At 46.8% G+C, this 20,427-nt stretch overlaps 1 protein-coding gene and 1 long non-coding RNA gene across 4 annotated transcripts in view; one reads left to right on the plus strand and one right to left on the minus strand.

The window, feature by feature from the left end:
- The window catches only part of XRRA1 (X-ray radiation resistance associated 1), a 67,348-nt gene that overhangs the window by 7,041 nt on the left and 39,880 nt on the right, over window positions 1–20,427 (plus strand). For all 3 annotated transcript variants that reach the window (XM_084773985.1, XM_084773986.1, XM_084773987.1), the window contains exons 3-8: window positions 1,632–1,729; window positions 7,011–7,186; window positions 11,606–11,677; window positions 12,704–12,776; window positions 15,902–15,999; window positions 19,896–20,029. In XM_084773985.1, the coding sequence (XP_084630111.1) occupies window positions 1,636–1,729; window positions 7,011–7,186; window positions 11,606–11,677; window positions 12,704–12,776; window positions 15,902–15,999; window positions 19,896–20,029 (647 nt within the window). In that variant the 5' untranslated portion in view covers window positions 1,632–1,635. The remainder of the gene's footprint in view (window positions 1–1,631; window positions 1,730–7,010; window positions 7,187–11,605; window positions 11,678–12,703; window positions 12,777–15,901; window positions 16,000–19,895; window positions 20,030–20,427) is intronic.
- Window positions 15,155–20,427, minus strand: part of LOC311593020 — a 30,395-nt gene continuing 25,122 nt past the window's right edge. The window contains exons 4-5 of the long non-coding RNA XR_014777565.1: window positions 15,381–15,433; window positions 15,155–15,298 (exon numbers count right to left, since the gene is read on the minus strand). This is a non-coding gene — a long non-coding RNA (uncharacterized lncRNA). The remainder of the gene's footprint in view (window positions 15,299–15,380; window positions 15,434–20,427) is intronic.

Genomic DNA, 20,427 nt, shown 5'->3' on the forward strand with positions numbered 1-20,427 from the left:
CTGAACCACGCGGACTCCATGCTCTGTAGTGGCCGCCTTCCCTCCGAGGCTGGGGCTAGATAGAGTAAGGGCATCTCCGGACACTCACTCCCTGTACCCCACAGCCCAGGTCCCCACCTCTTCTCTCCACTCTGCCTTACTGCTTGCCTCTCCTGTCATCTCGCAGCCGAAGCCTTTGGAAGCCTTGTGTTTGCCTTTTGCACCCTCTCCCTCTCTCTACTCTTCCGTCCATCAGTATTTAGTTCTCCGCTTCCCTGGAAGCTGACTGCTAGCTCCTCGAGGCCTGCGTTAGGTCTTCACCTTACCTGATTTCCCAGTTCTTCCTCTCGGATACTTCCCTGAGCTCTATGGTGCCTTGCTTTACTTGACAGCTCTCCAGGTCAGGCATCCTCCACAGCCCTGTTTACTTCTCTACAATTACTTCCTAGTCTTGTTTCAGTTTCTGGGTTTTGTTTTTTGGGGTTTTGTTTGTTTGTTTGGCTTCTCTTCTCCTCCCCTGTGTCCCCCCCACCCACCCACCCCCCACTTCCTTTTCCCCTCTGACTGGGATCTCACAGGAAAGCCACAGGCCCTAATTGCTCTTGTTTGTTTGCATTTTGCTTTTGCTGTGGTGGAGATGAAACACAGGTGCTCTGCCACTGAGCCCAAGGCCGGCAGGCCTGCTCTTGAAAGCTGCTCTCTGAGGTCCTTGGCATCTGTGCCCTCCCCTTTCCAGCCTAGTCAGCCCTGTCCACTCAGCCCTACAAGCTTGTAGGGTAATGAGTGGTTCTGGTGTTTACTCCCTCTGTGTTAAAGGGGCCCTCCTAACTTGCACTGGTTTGGTAGGTACCCCCTACTTGCAGTCCCCAGTGCCAGTCTCATGCACTGGGACCAATTCCTCAGCCCTCCCTTTCTCAAGCACAGCTCTGGTCACCGCTTGTGTGAAGGTCAGAAGCTGACTTTGTCTCCCCAGTCACCTACAGTTTGAGACCACAGCTCCCCCACCCCCACCCCTACCCCTCATTGCAAATACCCTTCAGGGGCAGGCACTGTCTTTCCTGTTGAGCCTTACGATCAAGAGTTCTTCCTGAGATGGACCGTTTCTTCTCGGGTGCCGCAATGCCCTCGGTCCTGTAGCGCTTTCTGTTTGGACCGTTTGCTCTTCTCTCTTGTCAGTAAATTCAGTTTAGCCCTCAAACCAGATTCATCCAGTCCACACTTTTCCTAAAATGTGAGCCCTACCCCCCTTACTCTGAACTCTGTTAAAACGACAACTGCCCTTCTCATTTGACCAACGCACTCCTCTGTGAAGGTATGGTCATTGCCCCCACTTTCCAGATGAGGACTCTGGGACCCAGGGAGTAGAGGAGCTTGCTTATTAAACAACATAGCAGGACAGAACCAGGACTCAAACCAGGTGGTCTGAGTCTAATCTAGGATTCTGCTGAATCAGGACTGGTTTGAACTGGAAAGCCCAGTTTCTGCCTCCCTGTTCTGTTCACAGCAGTTTCTGAAGCAGAGCCTCGTGGTCCTCCGACGTAGGATGCACAGGACACAGGGGTCTTGGTGGGCTCACGTACGACACTGGGGGGGGAGGGCTCCCCTGAACCTTTTCACTCTTCTGACTCTCCCCCTGCCCCTTTGTCCCTCAGGGAGATGGTGTCTTCAGGAATGTACAAAATGGACACTGGCAATCCTTGCCTCAGCAACTGCTTTCCAGCCAAAAGTCTCCTTCGGATGCCGGAAGAAGGTGAGCTGACTTCTCCAGCTGCTGCCCTGTCTCCACCCTTGGCTCTCCCTGCCTTGCAGAGTTTTCCTCATTTCCTCCTATGCTGCTCAGTCCCGTCCCCCACCCCCTTTTTGCAGGAGCCTCATTGGGCCTTCTGCAGTGTGCTTCTATCCACTGTGACTTCTGTCAATGGCCTCCCACTGCTGACACCTACAGAGATGCTCCATGTCCTTCACAGTCTAACCGGCCCTGAATCTGTGCCACGGCCCCTTTCCTTTATTTATGTGTCTTTCCCGGGATGCTCTTTTCCAAAGCTTTCAATTTGTTCTGAGTGTGCCAGCCTTCACTCCAGCTAACCACAGTCTCCCAACTCATGAAGCCCTACCCTCCTCCCACTTTTTACAACAGACCATCTTATGACCCCTTAGTCTGTGATGCATCTTTCTTCTCATTTCTCTTATTGGGTGACTAATCAAACTCCGTTCAGCTCCTAAATGAAAATGCTAATACTTCTCTGGTAGTTTTTCAAATAGCCATCTAGTTACAGACTCCCCTGGAACAGGGACTTCTGGAAGGAGCACAGCCTTATAAATGGAACACTGTCGAGAAGTTAGGTAGCTCTGATGCTTGAGATGGGTAGGTCAAGAGAGACGTACACCTTCTTTAACCCCTGGTTTTGTGACTTGTTGCCTGCTGTGCTGTAGATATTCCTTTTTCATCAGTGGGGGCACTGACTAGTCAATGCTTAAAGCATGAGTAAGGGAAACCATATATGTGTTTATACAAACATATATAGTATATTTTCCCATAAATATAGACCTGATAAGGTTTAATTTATAAACCAGGAATAGTATGAGGTTAACATACAGAGTTAAAACTGTTCTAGTCAGTTAATAGTAAATAGAATAATTATATCGATGTGCTGTAATGAATAAGTTATTTAAAATTATTCTTTATTGCTGGAATTCCACTTAATATTTTTAGGCCATAGTTGAGTTCCAGCAACCTAAAACACAAAAAACCTTAAATAAAGGGGGCCACAGAGCCAGATATGGTGGCACGCACCTTTAATCCCAGCACTCAAAGAAGCACAGGCAGGTGAATCTCTGTGAGTTCAAGGCCAACCTGCTCTACAAAGTGAGTCCAGGACAGTGAAGGCTACACAGAGAAACCCTGTCTTGGAAAACCAGCAGAAGTGGCAAGACTCAGCCAGAGTGCCATGAGAAGTTCTCTGAAGTGATTCTCTTTGCAAAGTGAAGTGTCGAAAAACAAAGACCAACAAAGTGATGTGAACCGTTGCAAAGCATAGCGATGCAAAAGCATTGTCTCACTGCCTGTGGCTTCTATTTACACCTTCTCAGAGTCCACACAAGGAGGTTTTTCAGCTGGCAAACAAAACAAAACAAAACAAAAAACCATGCCCCTCATACAAGACAGCTTCCAGCAAAACATTGCATGCTTTCTTACGCAATGCTTTCAGCTAACAAAGATCACAAGTCTGTTTTCAGTCATGGAAAAAACATTCCCACATCCCACACTTGGGACCAAAACAAAAAAACACATTCACATGACACAACTGAGTCTTCAAAGAAACCAGAAACTTCCACTTCAACTATCAATATGGATTTATGCTTTCTCTCCCTCCCTCCCTCCTGCCTTCCCTCATTATCTCCTCCCACCCAACAGACAGAGTTAGAGACAGACAGACAGACAGACAGACAGACAGACAGACAGAGGAAGGAGGAAGAGGGGCATTGTCTGCATGTGTTGGTTGGCATACTCACCGAGAGCAAGGAGTGTCGGAGTAGTGAAGAATATGCTTGTTTCCTGGGTCTTGGTTTCTAAATACTATTCTGCAATGAGAGGAGTAAGAGCTTCCCAGAAAAATAGGTGTTCACGGGTCTGAGGCAAGGAAAGGAGAATTCAGCTTGGGGCCTTAAACGTCTGTGGTACAAGAACATAAAGAAGGGCTCGGAAAAACCCTGATGTCAGGTTGAAAGGACACAGAAGCCAGATGACAGAGCCAAATCTGGGACAGTCTAAACAGGGAAATAAGTAATGGTAGGATTGGGTTGTAAACCATGCAAGAAATATTCATGAGCCCATAATGATATAAATAACCATTTAAGTAGGAGAGAAGAAACATCTTTTCCTTGTGGTAAAAATTTCATTAACGAATAGAGAAGACATGAGGGAAATACAAAATCACTATTAAAGCATCACCGTGATGTTTTTTTTGCAGATAAAACCCACATTTGTATAATATGTCAGTCAGGGTTCGTTAAAGAAGTAAGGCTAGTAGAAGGTAGGTAGGTGGATGGATGGATGGATGGATGGACGGACAGACAGACAGGCAAACAGACAAATTGAGCAGGTGAAAAGATAGACTAGGAATTGGCTTATGTGGCTATAGAGGCTTTAGGTAACTGCTGAGGAAAAGCTGATTCTGGAGTGTGTGTGTGTGTGTTTGCTTGTTTCCTGATGGTGAGGATGAAGCCCAGTGCTTTGCACAAACTGCGGAAGTGTGTTCTATCACTGAGCTACATCCTAGCCCATTGCCCTCCCCCCCCCCTTTTGAAACTGAATCTCTCTAGGCATTCCTGGCCATCCTAGAACTCACTATGTAGACGAGTTAGCCTTAAACTCACAAAGATCTGCCTGCCTCTGACCTGGAATGCTAGAATTAAAGGTACCACTGCCACCATTGTAGTCTTGAAGGAGGACTTCTTTTTCCTCTGGGAAATCTCAGGGCTTGTTCCTTAAGTTTTTCAGCTCAGAGTCAGGTAAGGCCACCTGTGTTATCCTGTGCCTCTCTTACTAACATCACCTCATCACAAAATACTGTCACAGAGGCACACAGTGTTTAAACAATTATGGATTATAGCACAGGGAAGCTGACACACAGCTATTTGGGATCAAACAGGAAGCAGGTAGAATCAAGAGAAATGAGACATTTGAACAACGTTCTAGGTATAGTTATTAATAACAAAGATAAAAATAGGAACTTCTCAGTAGTGAAATCAAGTAGACCCTGTTCTGAATGAGTAACCAAAATCAGCACCGTAAGGCTGGGGAGCTGGGGTCCTGGGGGGCTGGGGTCCTGGGGGGCTGGGGTCCTGGGAGCTGGGGTCCTGGGAGCTGGGGGCCTGCGGAGGTGGTTCAGTAGGGAGGGGCACTTGCAGCAAGTGTGAGGACCCATTCCCAGCAGCCATGTAAAAGCTGGGCATGGGCATATATGCCTGTCACCCCAGAATTAGGGGCAAAGACAGGAAGATTTCTGGGGTTTGCTGGCTGGCCAGCATAGCTGAAATTGTGAGCTTTCAATTCACAAGACACACTGTGTCAAGGGGACATGGTGGAGGGTAACAGAGACACATGTCTCTCTGGCTTCTACATGCACAGCCGAACACACATGTGAACATGCTCTCACATACCATGTAGCATATCACACACACACACACACACATAGAATAAACACTGTAGCATCAGTGTGTTGTATGCCAGTACCCTCCTACAACCCTAGCACTCAGGAGGCTGGGGCAGAAGGATTGTGGGTTTGAGGCCAGCCAGGGATGCATGCGAGAACCTGTCTCAAAACAAGTGACCACCACCAGAAATAACACATAGTGAGTTCCTGGAAATGGAGCATAGAGCAAGGCACTGTTTCTGTTGCCAAGTTCAAAGCCTCATTCTGATCATCGGAAATCATCAGATAAGTCCACACTCGGAGATATCTTATCTTGAATATCTTAACATTTGGTATTTACCCGACATGGACGCTTCACAAGCGTCAAGCCCGCTGAAGGGTAAAGAGGAACAGAGGACTATCCCTCCAGCTGGATCCATGCCAGTGGCATGTGATGTGAGATCCTGGCCTGGATCCTGGGATGGGGGCTTGGGAGGGGGAAGATATTAATCAGGAATCTGGCAGATCTCAAAGAAGCCTGACAGTAGCTGATGTTGCATCAATGCTAATGGCTCAGTTACAGTAATTGTGTGGCTGTTACATAAGACCAGAACAGAAAGGAAGCCGGGTGAAGCCCATGTGGCTATTTGTACCAGTTTTTCAACTTTTCTTTAAGTATAAAATTATCTTAAAATGAAAAATCATAAAGAAAAAACAAACAAGCAAACCCTCCCTCGATCGTTCCTCCTTTCTGCTAAAAGCCTATATCGTTACCAGGCTGTTTGGCTTCAGCACTTTTTATGGTCTGCCTCTCCTGACCCCTTCATCTCACACTGACCTCCTGGCACATCTGGGCCTTTCCTCTTGACCACTTAGATTTTTCACACCAGCTCATACTGTTGTCTTCAGGAGTCAGGGGTATGAAGAGTGAGTCAAGGAGTCTATGTCACGGGTAAGGCAGCCTCTGGTGGTGAGGTACCAGACTGCCTGGTCCACATCAGAAGTAGAAAAGTGCCTCACATGAGACTGGAACAGGCTGGACTGGCAGCAGTGGTCCAGTGTGGGGCCAAGCCCTGGCAGCAGGGCTAGGAGCTGCTGCAGGCCAGAGCCCGTGGCCCCAGCCTGGACCCTACAGCTGCGCTGTGCTGTGTCACCCAGGTCTTTCACACTTGTGGGGTTTGTATGTTTGTTGTTGTTGCTGCTGCTGCTGTTGCTGCTCTCCCCTCTCCTAGACTTTCACAGTGTCAATCCTTATCTAGTGAATTCCTTCAGCTGTAACTAGATCTACTTCATGCTGGTCGCTTCCCTGGCTTCCACAGCACCTCAGATACCACTGAACTCTGGGGGTCAGGGCTCCTGTTGTATTCATTCCCATAACCCCAGCCCTTGGTACAAAACAGATGTCCACAGACGTCTAGACAGATGATTATGTGGCTTCACGAGGCCATTCGTTTAGCAGCTGTCGTGGTGGTGAGCTCTGTGCAAGCCGTCAGGACATGAAGATGAGTTAGTCAGACAAGGCCCCTGCTGCTGGACAGTTGCTATTCCAGAGGGGAAAGTGAGCAACACATGAGTAAATAAATAATAAAGCTACAGATTGCAATTAATGCCATGAGTAGATTAATTGCGAATGTGAAAAAGAGCAGATTATAGGATGTCTTCGTGATTTAAAATGACTTACTATGAACTTCATAGTCTTTTTTTTTTTTTTTTCTAGACAGGGTTCCTCTATGTAGCCCTGGCTATCCTGGACTCACTTTGTTCAAGCTGGCCATGAGTTGACAGAGCTCTGCCTGCCTCTGCCTCTGAATGAATGAGTGCTGGGATAAAGATGTGCACCATCATGCCTGGTTAATCTTTTTCCTCCCTCTCTCACTGTTCCATTCTTCCCCACAGGCCAAGGACACTGGTTAGTGACTCGGAAAGGCAGCATGAAGAAGGGTGTGGCTAAGGGATCCAAAGAAGGTCAGGAAAACCTGAAGAAGGTTTCCTTTGATACTGGGCTGAAGAAAGTATCTCGGCGGGATAGCCATGCAGACATCCTTGGACACGTCTTGGACCGGGCTTTTCTGGTGAGAGTAAACGCATTCCCGAGTGGCTGGCAGCATTATCTAAGGCGGGGAGGGGAGGAATGAGGAACCCCCTCCCCCATTTTTTTGCTCTAGTCTCACTCGGGGCAAGGACTTGTCTTGCCCAGGACCCACTAGTCCTATCTCACTCCAAACAATGAGAGTGATGATGGCAAACTGAGCGTGGCTGGTGATGAAAGAACCCTGGAAACTTCCTTTAACATGTGAAGCCTTTACACACACCTTGTGAGCTAGACCCAGTGTTTCCATTGTTATTATATTGTTGCTACTAGTCGATTAGGGGTAAAAGAGGCCCCATATACAGCTAGTAAAACACCAGACCATAATTAGATCCCCATCTACTGACTCTAAAACCTATACCTTTATATATTGTGTACAATGGCCAGACATGGTGGCACACACCTTTAATCTCTGTACTTGGGAGGCAGAGGCAGGTGGGTCTCTGTGAGTTCTCATATGGAGACCCTGGCTCCAAAAGAAAAAGATACTTTATGAAGTGAATGATTTTATGTGAGTCAGAAAGCCTAGTGTTTCAGGAATCAAGGGTAAATAGGGGGTCCCGTGCCAGTGCCAAGGTGGAGTGAGAGATTCCTGTGTGCCATGCTGTGCTCTACCCTGGAGCGACTTCTCCAGGATCCAGTGGGTCCAGGGAGGTCCCACTCTCTTGAAGCCGTAAGCCTTCATGCTTTGGTTTTAGTATCTGCCTGGAAGCAGGAGGCCTCCCGGCCTGAGGCAGCCTCTCTGAGGAGAGCGGGGTGCTGGCCTGGAGAGCAGCCAGGTAGTTTCACATCTGCTCCGTGCAATGCTTCAGTAGCTTTGCAAAGCAAGATGGATTTGCAGATTAATATTAATAGGCAGGGTGGGTTCGCACTGCTCCCAGAGTAGAATGCTGGCAGCCCCACTTGTTCCCACATTCTGCTCGTGAGCCCCAAGAGATGCATATCAGAGGCTGCAAGAGAACAAGCTTGGCTCCACCTCACCTCACTGAGCAGCACAAGCTTTCCTCAGAGCCTGTGGGCTTGGTTTCACTGTGATGACCACTCTTCCCTGAGAGGACAGAGGACTGAAAGCGCAGCACTGAGGTGGGGCGGACTGTCTCACTGCAGTGTTCTTTCCCCCTCCTCATTTCTAAATGCAATTGGCCCTGTATATCCACCATTCCTTGTCCACAGATTCAAACAGCTACAAACCGAAACGTCTGGAAAAAAAAAAAAAGCAAAAGCTAGGTGTGGTTGAATGTATCTTTAATCCCATCACTCAGGGAGGAAGAGGCAGGCAGATCACTGTGAGTTCGAGGCCAGCCTGGTCTACAAAGTGAGTCCAGGACAGCCAAGGCTACATACAAAGAAACCCTGTCTCAAAAAAAAAAAAAAAAAAGCAACCCTTTTCTCTGTACTACACATGTGCATACTTTTATATTACCATTCCTTAAACTATATGGTATAACAACTATTTACATATTATTTGTACATTTTATTAGGTATTATCAATAACGCAGAAATGGTTTGAAGCATATAGGAGGATATACATAGGTTTAAATGAATACTACACCATTTTAAATGATGGATTTGAGGGCTGATGGCTCAGTGGTTGAGAACATTAGCTGCTCTTCCATAATACCCAGGTTTAGTTCTCAGCCTTCACAGGGAAGTTTAAGGTTTCTGCAACTCCAGTTCCTAGGGATCTGAAGCTCTCTTCTAACTTCCACAGGTGTCAGACACACAAGTGGTGATCAGACATAAAGGAAAACACGCGGGCATATGAAGCACAGTTAATTTTTTGGATTACAAATGAGGCACTTGAATGTCCCTGTTTTCGCATCCTAGTGTTTCCAGAAGTTGTAGGGGACGGCTGTCCGTGTGAGCTTCCACATTTAATTGTCATGGTTTGCTGCCTGCATTGCTGCTTTGGATAGGAGAGACAATGAGACCGCTTTTCAGAGTAGGGCATCTCTATGCTGCCTGTCAGTTCGCCGGCACCTCAGACTGTACCACTGAACACAACCCATGGACCGCACATCTCCAAACACATCATTTGGGGTTATATTACCTCTGTGTTAGCACAAGCTAACTAGTCACCAAGACCGTAACCTGGGGCTGTATGTTATACCTGCCTCTTGCCCTCTGTCCACACTCCTGCCTTGACCAAGTCCTGGTAGTTCTGTTCAACAATCATCAAGTCTACCTTCCTCTTCCTTCCATCTCCCGCTACAATTTTTTGTTTTGTTTTGTTTTTCAAGATAGTGTTTCTCTGTGTATCCCTGGCTGTTCCGGAACTTACTCTGTAGACCAGGCTGGCCTCAAAACTCACAGAGATCCACCTGCCTCTGTCTCCCAAGGGCTGGGATTAAAGTAAAGGCGTGTGTCACCACCTGGCTCCTGCCACAAGTCTTTACTGGGCCACCATCGTCTCTTATTGAACTAACTATGTAACTCTCAAACTAGCTCAAACCAATTAGAACGTGTTTCTTTTGGGTCACGGAGATGGCTGAGTGGGTAAAAGCTTTTGTTGTACAAAGCCAGACAACCTGAGTTCCTGCTCCAGGAAGGGGGGTAGAAGGAAAGAACCAACTCCCAAAAGTTGTCCTCTAACTTTCATATGTATGATATGGTACATGCACACATGTACACATTCCCACATGCTCCTGATAATAATAATAATAATAATAATAATAATAATAATAATAATAATAATAGTAACAAAAACAACAATCTGGAATGCTTCTATTTCACACATATGCCCAAGACATTGCTTAGGATCCATTACATAACGGTCAGCCTCCTCCTGTCTTTCTGTGCTGTCATTCTCAGCATGCTGACTTTTCCTCTTGGGCTGACCCCCTTCATCATTCAAAAATGGCTTCAGAAATTCTGATCATCACACTCACACACAGAGGACAACATCCAGAGGTAGAGAAAGAGTTGCCACTGTACCATGCCTGTCTTTAGAAGAAAGGGCATCCAAACTGGGTGTGGTGGCGCACGCCTTTAATCCCAGCATTTGGAGAGGCAGAGGCAGGAAGATCTCTGTGAGTTTGAGGCCAGCCTGATCTACAAAGAGTCCAGGACAGCCAGGGATACACAGAGAAAGCCTGTCTTGGGAAAAGAAAGAAAGAAAGAAAGAAAGAAAGAAAGAAAGAAAGAAAGAAAGAAAGAACGAAAGAAAGAAATAGAAGGCATTCTTAAACTGGTCACCGACTTCTACTCTCAGCAGCCAGCATCTCCTTGGCCTGACCTGCACATCCAGTTGTTGGTTGGAGGAATGAGGCCTTGACAGTTGGCTGGGACAGGTTAAGACTTGTTCTTGGGGCTGCAATGAGGACATGTCCACTTTAAGGAAGGTAAATGACCTTAGTGTTCTCTCACAGGGGCGATGTAGATGAGTGTTTATTGGAAAGGTTGTCAACAACATCTGGCTCGTTGGTCTTTTCTGTGTTCTTATCCTTTCTAAGTAGGTCAGACATACTGATGTTTATGAGACTGCTGTCAGCCCCTACTTAACCCGAGCTCTTGCTCAGAGCCAGTGTGGATCCGCATGGTCTCACAACTCCCTCTCTAAAATCACCTTGCCTTCTGCCCAGGAGGCCTTCACGCTCCCTGCCCACTTTATAGCATCATCTGCTCAGCCCTTAGCTATCGGTTGGAAAAGCCACTTCAAGCAAATGTTTCCTCTCTTTAAGGCTAGGGTCGGGGTCCCCCTGTTTCCATATCCCAGGGGTTCCTGAACTTCTCCCATAAAATAATCATTACAATTCTAAGTACTTGCCATTTGGCTTCTCACTAAGTGGGCGCTCTGTGAAGGAGTCGGGGGGGGGGGCACCTGCTGCTTCCCCACTGTCTCCTGAGTCTGATTAGAATCTCTTCCTAATGGGCACCATATAGGATGGACCGTAATGGGTAGGACTGCACAGCATTAAGCGAGGAGCTATTCTGAAGCTGATATCTGATCCTAACCCTTTTCACTCTGTACAGTGGCATAAGGCAGACAAAAGTACATAGTTTGATGATTACAAAGTGAATCCATATCATAGACCCATCACGTTCTAGCCATAGGGCCTCAGGCAAGGCGGCCTCAGGCAAGGTGCCTTCTGTCTTTTAACCTCATTAAAAGGGGGAAGTAAACCCTTCACCTAAGTAATACTGGAAAAGAGAGCTTTAACACACCTAATAAGTAATAAGAGCTACTACTTACACCAAAGTGGGGGTTCAGCTAGGGTTAAACAGAAGTTTGTTAATATAGTTGGTATGGTTCACAGCCCAAAGTTGTACTCAGTTAACACTTGGTGAGTGGATGAATGAATGCACAAGAAAACACATGGCAAGTTCAGGAGAGTGCCCAGTGAGAAAGCACTCCGCAGAACAGCCGGACTCACTATGTTTTGTTGGGGCCTTGGGGTTCCAGCTGAAGCACCACTGTGTGGCGAAGCCAGCCGACCTCTGCACTATCAACGTGAGCGGCATGAAGTTCTCCAAGGTGAGGCCAGCAGCCAAGCCGTGACGGGGCACCCGGATGCTCTGGTTTGTGTAAAGCACTCCCATAGTCCCTGGGAACTAGAAATTGGTTATGTAGAAAAAGGGGAGGAGTGAAGGGCAGACAAGGACTCACCAGGCAGAAACAATATCCATACACAAATTTGCTATAAATTTGGTATTCGTATGAATTAGAAAACTTACCTTAGGAATCTGATCTTGAGACTAGGGCACAGAACATGGTGTGAACGGGTCAGGGAGTTTGGCCATGGTAAAGTGTAATTCCTTGTGTGGAGTTCCCGTCACAGCATTTACCATATGGCAGGGGTAGAGAAGCTCTTACGAGGAGGAGGAGGAGGAGGAGGAAGAGGAGGAGGAGGAAGAGGAGTGTCCAAGAATGTGCGCAACACCATTGTTTGTAATGATGGAAATCGTGAAACAGACTGTGTACCCACTAGAAAGAAATAACATGTCATACACTCAAGCAAGGAATTCAAGTGGATAGATAAGTTGGACCTGTGTGTGTATCAACACAGATTAACCTCCAAAGAGCTGCATGCAGCTCATGTAAGTCTCAAAGACATACTCTTGAGTAAAAAAGGCACACTTTACCGTAATATAAATGTACAGTTTTTAAAAACGTGCAAATAACCCCATATAATTGATGGATATAAACGTATGTGTATATGTAATATACATAAAAATCAAGAGCAAGGTGTGGGATCCCCAAGAGGTATGGGATCGAGGGGACCCATGGAGGGCCTGGTGACGGAGGTCATAAGTCTTCTGATGGTTTCTTTGAAGGGTAGACAGTTTAGAATTGGATCATGCTTGGCCGTTTCTTCGAAGTATCACTCATGGTGCTTTTCGATAAGTTTGAAGTATTTCAGGTAGAAGAAAGTAAACAGGAAAGTCCTCATAGCCCTTGCACGAAGAATGCCTCAGCATCCTCTTGGCAGCTGCTCTGGTGTTTCGTGGGGCTCCTGGCTGGGGAACTAACCCGGTGTTTCTCTGGAATGTTTTCCAACAGGCCAAGGAAAAGGACTTCAAACATTTTACATCTGTGATTTATATCAATGCCTCTGAAAACCTGCTACCTTTAGGTGAGCTTTCTCTTCTTAGAAGCTGTCCTCCTGGCCCACAGATCACTCGTGTTAGGATCTGTCTGTCCGTCCACCTGTGGTGGGCCTCTCATCTCTTGTAGAGTGGCTGGAGGGAACGCAGATCTCCACTCTGGCCCTGTGCTGTCACTCACTGTGTTTCTCTGTGAGCTGGCACGCCTTTCCATAAACACTGAGAATCCTCTCCCCCAACCATGTAGACTAGCTTGCAAACTCCAGGGAGAGAAAAGGCCTCTTAGTAATTCAGCAAATCTGCAGCGACCCCTGCTGGTGCCTGGGCGGTATGGCCTTTAGAAAGAAGCATGCCCATATGATTTGGCAGGAAAGATGGGCTTAGAGTCAAAAGCAGGGTACATGTAAGCAATGGCACAGGGAAATCAGGGCATACTAGTTAAGCATTCATGGGGAGTATTAACCCAGGCCATAAAGTCAGGAAAACCTAAGAAAAAGCACCTAAGATAGGACCAAAAAATAAATAAGCCAGTCCCACACAATGGCCCAATGGGTTAAAGCACCTGCTGCCAAACTTGGTGACCTAATAGAAGAAGGGAACCATCTCCTAAAAAATTTGTCCTCTGACACTTGTGAGTGTACAAACACACACACACACACACACACACACACACACACACACACACACACACACAGGAAAAAATTGACAGGAAAAAATGAGTAAAGGTATTTTGGCTTGAGGGGCTGCTGTGGGAAGGTACTGCCTGGTCAGGACGATTTCTCCCAAGGGATGCGTGAGGAGGAGGACGGGGGCTAGATGCTCAGTCAGGAAGGGTGGATCCTAAAAGAGAAAAATGGAGATCAAGAGACCTCGGTTTTCCATGCTCAGTTCAGTTCTCCCTGGGAGGGGGGATGAGCCTGAGACAGGCGGAGCGAGGAGGATTGAGAAAGTGATTTGGGAAAGTGGCGGGAACCACAGGGCTTGGCAGCCTGCGGGGAGATAAGGAAAGGGATGAATCAAGGGACTACTCAGAGACAGTTCTGGAAGTGGCTTGTCTCAGTGAGTTTGAGGGGAGCTACGAGAGAAGCATCTACTGAGATCCCGGCCTTAGAAGGAAGTATAGTCCGATAGGAGGTGCCATGGCATAAACAGGTCAAAGGGCATGTGGCAAGATGTTCAGACCCATTGATAACGAAAACAATACCAGGATACTATTTTATGTCCATCAAATATCAGAAGCATGGAAAAGCCTAATAATAGCCTGCACTGGGGTGGAAGTGGATACTCCTGGTGGAAGTAAATCATAAGAAATTGCTGTGACACCTTGGAGGTAATTTGGTAGTATCTCTTAAAATTTAAAACACGGCTGGAGAAAAAAGAACATGGCTGGAGAGCTAGCTTAGCTGTTAAGAGCATTTGCTGCTCTTGCAAAAGACCCAGGTTCTGTTTCTAGCACCTATGGGGACAGCACCAACCACTTGTAACTCCATTTCAAAGGGTCTGATGCCCTCTTCCAGCCTCCATTGGCTTCTGCACACACTCAGTGCACATGAAGTCATGCAGGCACACGTACGTTAGATAGGTAGATAAAAATAAGTAAATCTATCTTTTAAAAAATTGAAATAGCTACAGCCTTTAGTAGTTCATTTCTAAGAATATAGTTTACAGTTACACAAGGGGACTCCCACTAGACAGTCTCTTACTAAACTTTACTGAACGTTGACTCACAGGCTTTTGAAGGCTGCACAGCACACAAACTGGCTTAGAAGGTTCTAAATGATTCTAAACTATGCACCAGTTGCACAGCTTCAGGCGTCCCTGTGGCTGCCCACTAGCCAAGTGTCACTGGGTACAGGCCAGAAACTATCATTGAGTGAATGCAGGAATTGCCCTTGCTTAGAAATCTCATCGACCACGGTGACATCCCATAGGTGTGTAGGTTGCAGCATCCCCAGAAGGACACGTCCGATTACAGAGTCACCCCTTAGCAAGAAGCACCCCCTCTGGGTGTTTATGACTTATCCTTTCTCCTGGTCCAGACAGAATTTACCCATCTGCAATCATTTTTACCACAAGCAACAGTTACCATAGCATGTTTCAGGTTACCAGGGAAACAGGACTAGAGAGTGGAGCCCTCTGTCCAGTTATCACCCGAGAGAAAGTCTTTGATTACCTCTTACCCACATAGACTAAATGCTACCGATAGAAAAGGGTTCAACTAGGCCATGTCTATACTGGAAGGTAACTAAGATATTGGACAATTCTGTTTTAACATGGAATAATCTTCAAGTCATACTGTTAAAAGAGAAAAGCCACAATGTAGATGTATTCCATGCTTGGGAAAAACTGTATTTCCAAACATAAAATATGAGGTATATACATGGAACTTTAGCAGTTGACACTAAGTGTTGGGATTGAAGGACACTTTTTCCTGTGATGTTTGACCATTTTGGGATGGGCATGTTGGCCTCTCTATTGAGAAATGACAGATTGTCTAGGAGTGTCAGTGGTACAGAGTCGGCCTGGCAGGCACAGGCCCTGGGGCTGATCCCTGGATTGGGAAGAAAAAAAAAAAAACATAGATCATTTTTGAATGGGCTTTGCATGTGAGCAGACTTAGTTTCCCCACTTACCAGCAATCTTACTTCTAACGAGTCGTTTAGCTGCCTGTGCCTCATTTCCTCAGCTGCAGAACGAAAAATCACAATTCCTGTTAGTGTGTGTGGTTAAGAGATTTAGAATTTTCTAAAAGATTATTTTATTTGTAATTGTGTTGTATGTGCATATGTGGTGTGTGTGTGTGTGTGTGTGAGAGAGAGAGAGAGAGAGAGAGAGAGAGAGAGAGAGAGTACATGATGCAAGTACCCATAGAAGCCAGGAGAAGTAATTGGTGAACTCCCAGAGCTGGAGTAACAGGCAATTGGAAACTACCCAGTGTGGATGCTGGGAACTAAACTCTGGTCCTCTGTAAGAGCTGTAAACTCTCTTAACCCCCAAGCCATCTCTCCAGCCCTAAGGTTGGAGATTTGAGGTCTGAGGTATAAAGCATCTTCCACAGCACCTGGCCTTCCCCTGCGCAAGCTCAGTGAGTGGTCAGCGTCTTTCTCTTTAAATCTTTACAAGCTCAAGACTCTCTCTTTCTGTTCCCATGTAGATATCTTTCACTCATTTCCAGCCCTAAAGGAACTGGAGCTTGCATTCAATGGCATCAAGACGGTCTATGTGAAATATGGAGATTTCAGGACATTGGAAGTAAGTTGGAGGTAGGGAGTCTTTGATCCTACCTGTTCCCCTGTAAGGCATGAGTGTAGGGGTCTTTACAGATTGTGACTCTGGGGAAAGGTTCTCTGGGCTTTCACTGCTAGGCTCTTGCTTCATGGCTGGCCTCTGGAGAGGGTGGTGATACTGATAATGGTAGTGATGATGATGATGATGATGATGATGATGATGCTGTTGGTGATGATGGTGATGATGACGGTGCTGGTGGTGATGATGGTGATGATGATGGTAGTGATAACAGTGGTGGTGGCAGTAGTGTTAGTGCTACTGGTGGCAGACAGGTAACCATGACCAAGCTATCTGATCCTGGAATGTAAGTGTCAAGGGCCATTTCATCTTTAGGGGAATCTATAGAAAAGCAAGTTTCAGTGGCGGATCCTCGGAGGAGGAGTTTTACAGGAAATGTATCTCCTTAGATATTTGGAGGGCTGTGGAAGTTAAGGGCCAAGTGCAATGAACTAGAGACATTCTGGAACAGATACCAAAGACACACGCTGACCTCAGTAAGCTAGGTTAGTCCCAGTGGGCTGAGGTAGTGCAGGCTGTAATTAGTCCATAGAGGCAGAGGTGAGGATGGACAAAATAGGGCCCCTGTGAGCTCAACAGGCGTTCTAGGTGCATGTACATCCCAATTTGTCCTCAGAGCCTTGGGATAGAAAATATGGAGACTTTGGTTTGCGTATCCTCATACTTTATTATCTCTCTCGAGTTTGATAAAGACTCGAGGGAGTGAAGTTTCTGTCCCCACCTAAGAGTCATAGTGCCACCGGGCCAGCCTCACTCTCTGCCTGAGTGGTGCACCCTTCCCTGGGTGCTGGCCTTAGCACAAAGCATTTCCCTTGACAACCTTAGCAGCGTGCCTATGTGTCGTTAGCTTTCGGTGGCTTAAATCTGCAAACATCAAAGGCCTTGCTTCACGTGTGCCTCACTTGTCTTAGAGAGAGAGAGTGACCTTTTCAAAGAGTTGACAGCCTTTGTCTGGCAGAGTTTGGAAACACTTTAACATATTGAGATGGGTGTCTTCCCAAGATGGTGGGTATGTCCTCACATTCCAAAAGCATCCCGTGCAGAATGCAAGGCTGACTACCCTCCGTGGTTTCGAGACACATCGAAGATGACAGCAGTTTGCTCTGACTTGGGACAAGAGTTGGTCCTCTGACTTATTCAGTAGGCAAACTCTCACAGCCCAATAAAATCCAAAGGAAATGACTGGTGCAGCTTGGCGCTAGGTTAAAGCATCGCTCTGTGTTATATTTTGGTGCCAGCAGTGGGAGGTCGAACCTAGACACTGGAGATGCAAGGAGCCATTTCCCTGGCCTCGCGGCCCAGGTGCCTCCTCTGGACTCCCGTTTTCTTTGACTTTTTCAGAGAACAGTCACTGAGCTCCCCAGAGTTGCATAATTCTGCCACGAGCCTTGTCCCACCTCCTTTCAAATTCCTCCTGTCCCAAACATGCCACAAGTACCAGCGGCCCTCCAGAGGGATGTGATCACGTGCTTTGGCTCTCCGAGTGACTAGCTTGGGAGCTAACACCCCACCCCCCCACCCCGACTGACCTTGTGCATCTCCCCACTCTGTAACTTGACTGCATCTGATGAAGATTGTTTATCCTACAGACCCAGCCTTATCCAAAGGAATTTGTCAACAACAACAACAACAAACAAAAAACAAACAAACAAACAAAAACCCACGAGATTCATTTTAGGATGCAGATTATAAATGAGAAAAGGAAAGCTCTGTTCTCTTCTCTGTGTGATTTGCAAGGCCTCCCTAGGAAAAAAGACAAACGTGTCAGATCCCCTGACTTCGCATCTCATAATAACGAGTACCTGGATGTGTAATAAAACTCAGTGTGACTCAGCGGATGCAGCAGCCAGGCTAGGCATCTTCTGCCCTTGTTTGTCAGAGAGCCTGACCCAAGGAGAGCAGCCCCAGAGTGGAGTTCCTCCATAGCTGGTTTGGGAAAACTTAACTTTGCTGTGTTTTGATTCTCTGTTTACGAATCTGAAAACTGGGATTCTACAACTGTTTATTTTTTTGAGCTACCCTTCATGGAAGGCAAACTTGGATCCAATATTAAATAGCCAAAGCAGCTGGAATTGTGGTTCACAGATTTTTTTTTTCCTGTAGGAGACAAGAAATTGAGTATGTTAAATTTTGGGTCCATATGCTCATAATGAATTGTGACTGTCCAAGGCTCTGTGGGAGGAAAAAACTGTAGATAGTATGGAGGCAAAAAGCATGATGTTGAAATGTGAATTTCCCATAATTGCCAAATGGAGCACACGATTATTTATTCTTTTTTTTTTTTTTAATTTAATGAGACAGGGTTTCTCTGTGTGGCCCTGGCTGTCCTGGGACTTGCTTTGTACACCAGACTGGCCTTGACTCATGGGGAGTCACCTGCCTCTGCCTTCCAAGTGCTAGGACTAAGGACACACACCACCTATCCTGGCCTTGCATTTTAATTTTTTAAGTGTAAGGGTCATTCTTATCTCATGAGCCACAAATGAGCATCAGGCTGGACCAGGCTTGCTGGCTCCTGAACGTGAATACCGGTGACACCGTGTTCCAGCAGCTGCTGTGTGAGGAATGGGTTGGAGGGGACATGAGACCTGAGGCAGGTAAAACCCATAGGTCATGGCAGTCCACACACAAGTATGAGGGACAAGGACTTCCTTTTTTCCAGGCTCTGCTCCTCTTCTTGGTCCAGCCAAGTGAAGTGGCCCTGTTCTGTGCACCTCAAGCCCTGTCTTTCCAGCTGGTGTTTGGGACCTTTCCCATCCTCGCCAGTCTCATCAATAGCATCCTGTGCCACAGACTTCACTGATACCCAAGCCCTTTGCAGATCTCGGAACAAGGAGGTGGCTCCCTCCTGCTTCCTGTCTCCTGCTTCTCTCACACCAGTTCTCGTTGCCTTTAACTGTATGGTCTGAGGATGCTCAGACGCTGCCTGTGTGACGCCTGTCCTGCAGTTCGGCAGCCCTGACTGTTGCTGCCTTTGTGGCTTCTGGCCTGTATCTAGACATCTGATCTGGCAGAATCACTTCCCTTTTCTCTTTAAATGTACTCTCCCCTTCGACAGTTTCATGTGTGTACAGAATGAACTTTAATCCTTTCCACCCTGAGTGCCCTGTCTCACCCCCCTTCCTCTCCTGCTGAACCCTTCTTGCCAAGTCCCCCTTTACCTATGTGGTGTGTGTGTGTGTATATATGTGTGTGTGTATGTGTGTGTATGTATGTGTGTATGTGTGTGTGTATGTGTGTATGTATGTGTGTATGTGTGTGTATGTGTGTGTGTATGTGTGTGTATGTATGTGTGTATGTGTGTGTGTATGTGTGTATGTGTGTATGTATGTGTGTATGTGTATGTGTGTGTGTGTGTGTGTGTGTGTGTGTGTGTTACCCTTGGGGTTGCCTACATGAACACAGATGGGAGGTCATTTACCAGAACTGGACAACCTATCACCACTGAAGGAAGTTGACACCCTCCCTGGCCACTATTAGCTCCCAGTAGTCCTTCAGAGGTGGGTGGGGTCCCATGAGCCTTTTCTTCTTCTGTGTTGATGGGCCCAGTCTTATGCAGGTAGCCACAACTGCAGTGAGGTCATGAGTGCACCATCTATGTCATACCCAGAGGACAGTTTTACGGCATTCCTTTCCAACCTTTGTTTCTTAAAATCTTTCCACCTCTCTTCTGAGATATTCCCTGCGCCTTGAAGGAGACAGGGATAGGGGTGTCCCATTTAGGCCCAGCATTCCATGGCCACTTATTCTCTGCACTTGGATCAGCTGTGCATCTCTATATTAACCATTGTCACATGTTGCTTCTGTTACCCCATCTTTTTTTTTTCTCTTTTGCATGGTAGTTCTTGGACCTTTCCTTCAACAGCCTGACTGAGGAGGCCATCTGTGATCTGGGGATTCTGCCGCATCTCCGTGTGCTGCTCCTCACAGGCAATGGGCTCACCTCTCTGCCGCCTCACATGGCTGTCATAGAACAGTAAGTGTATACAAGTTAAGTTATGGTGTGAATATTTAATATCCCCCCCCAGATGGCTCATATCTTAAAGGATAGGTCCCCAGCTGGTGGCTACACGAAGCCATTTCCTGGGAAAGGTCCTTAGGGTATCTTGCACTTCTCCCATTCTTGTCTCTCTCTGATTCCTGCCTTCCCTGAAGTTGGTAACATCAACCACAGGTGCCCATCAGCAGGCCCAGGACTTCGAGGTTCAAGGACTACAAACTGACACCCGGAGCCAAAATAAATGACTCTTCCCTCTAAGTTGCTTTTCATGGGTAGTCATCACAGCTGTGGACAAACTGACTAACGCAGGGGAATGAGTAGTAAAATGAGTCCCCATGTTCCTGCCACCCAGCAGTGGTGAGGTCATGACCAAT

Source organism: Acomys minous, assembly GCF_964271855.1.
Source record: "Acomys minous genome assembly, chromosome: 2".
Lineage (NCBI taxonomy): Eukaryota > Metazoa > Chordata > Mammalia > Rodentia > Muridae > Acomys > Acomys minous.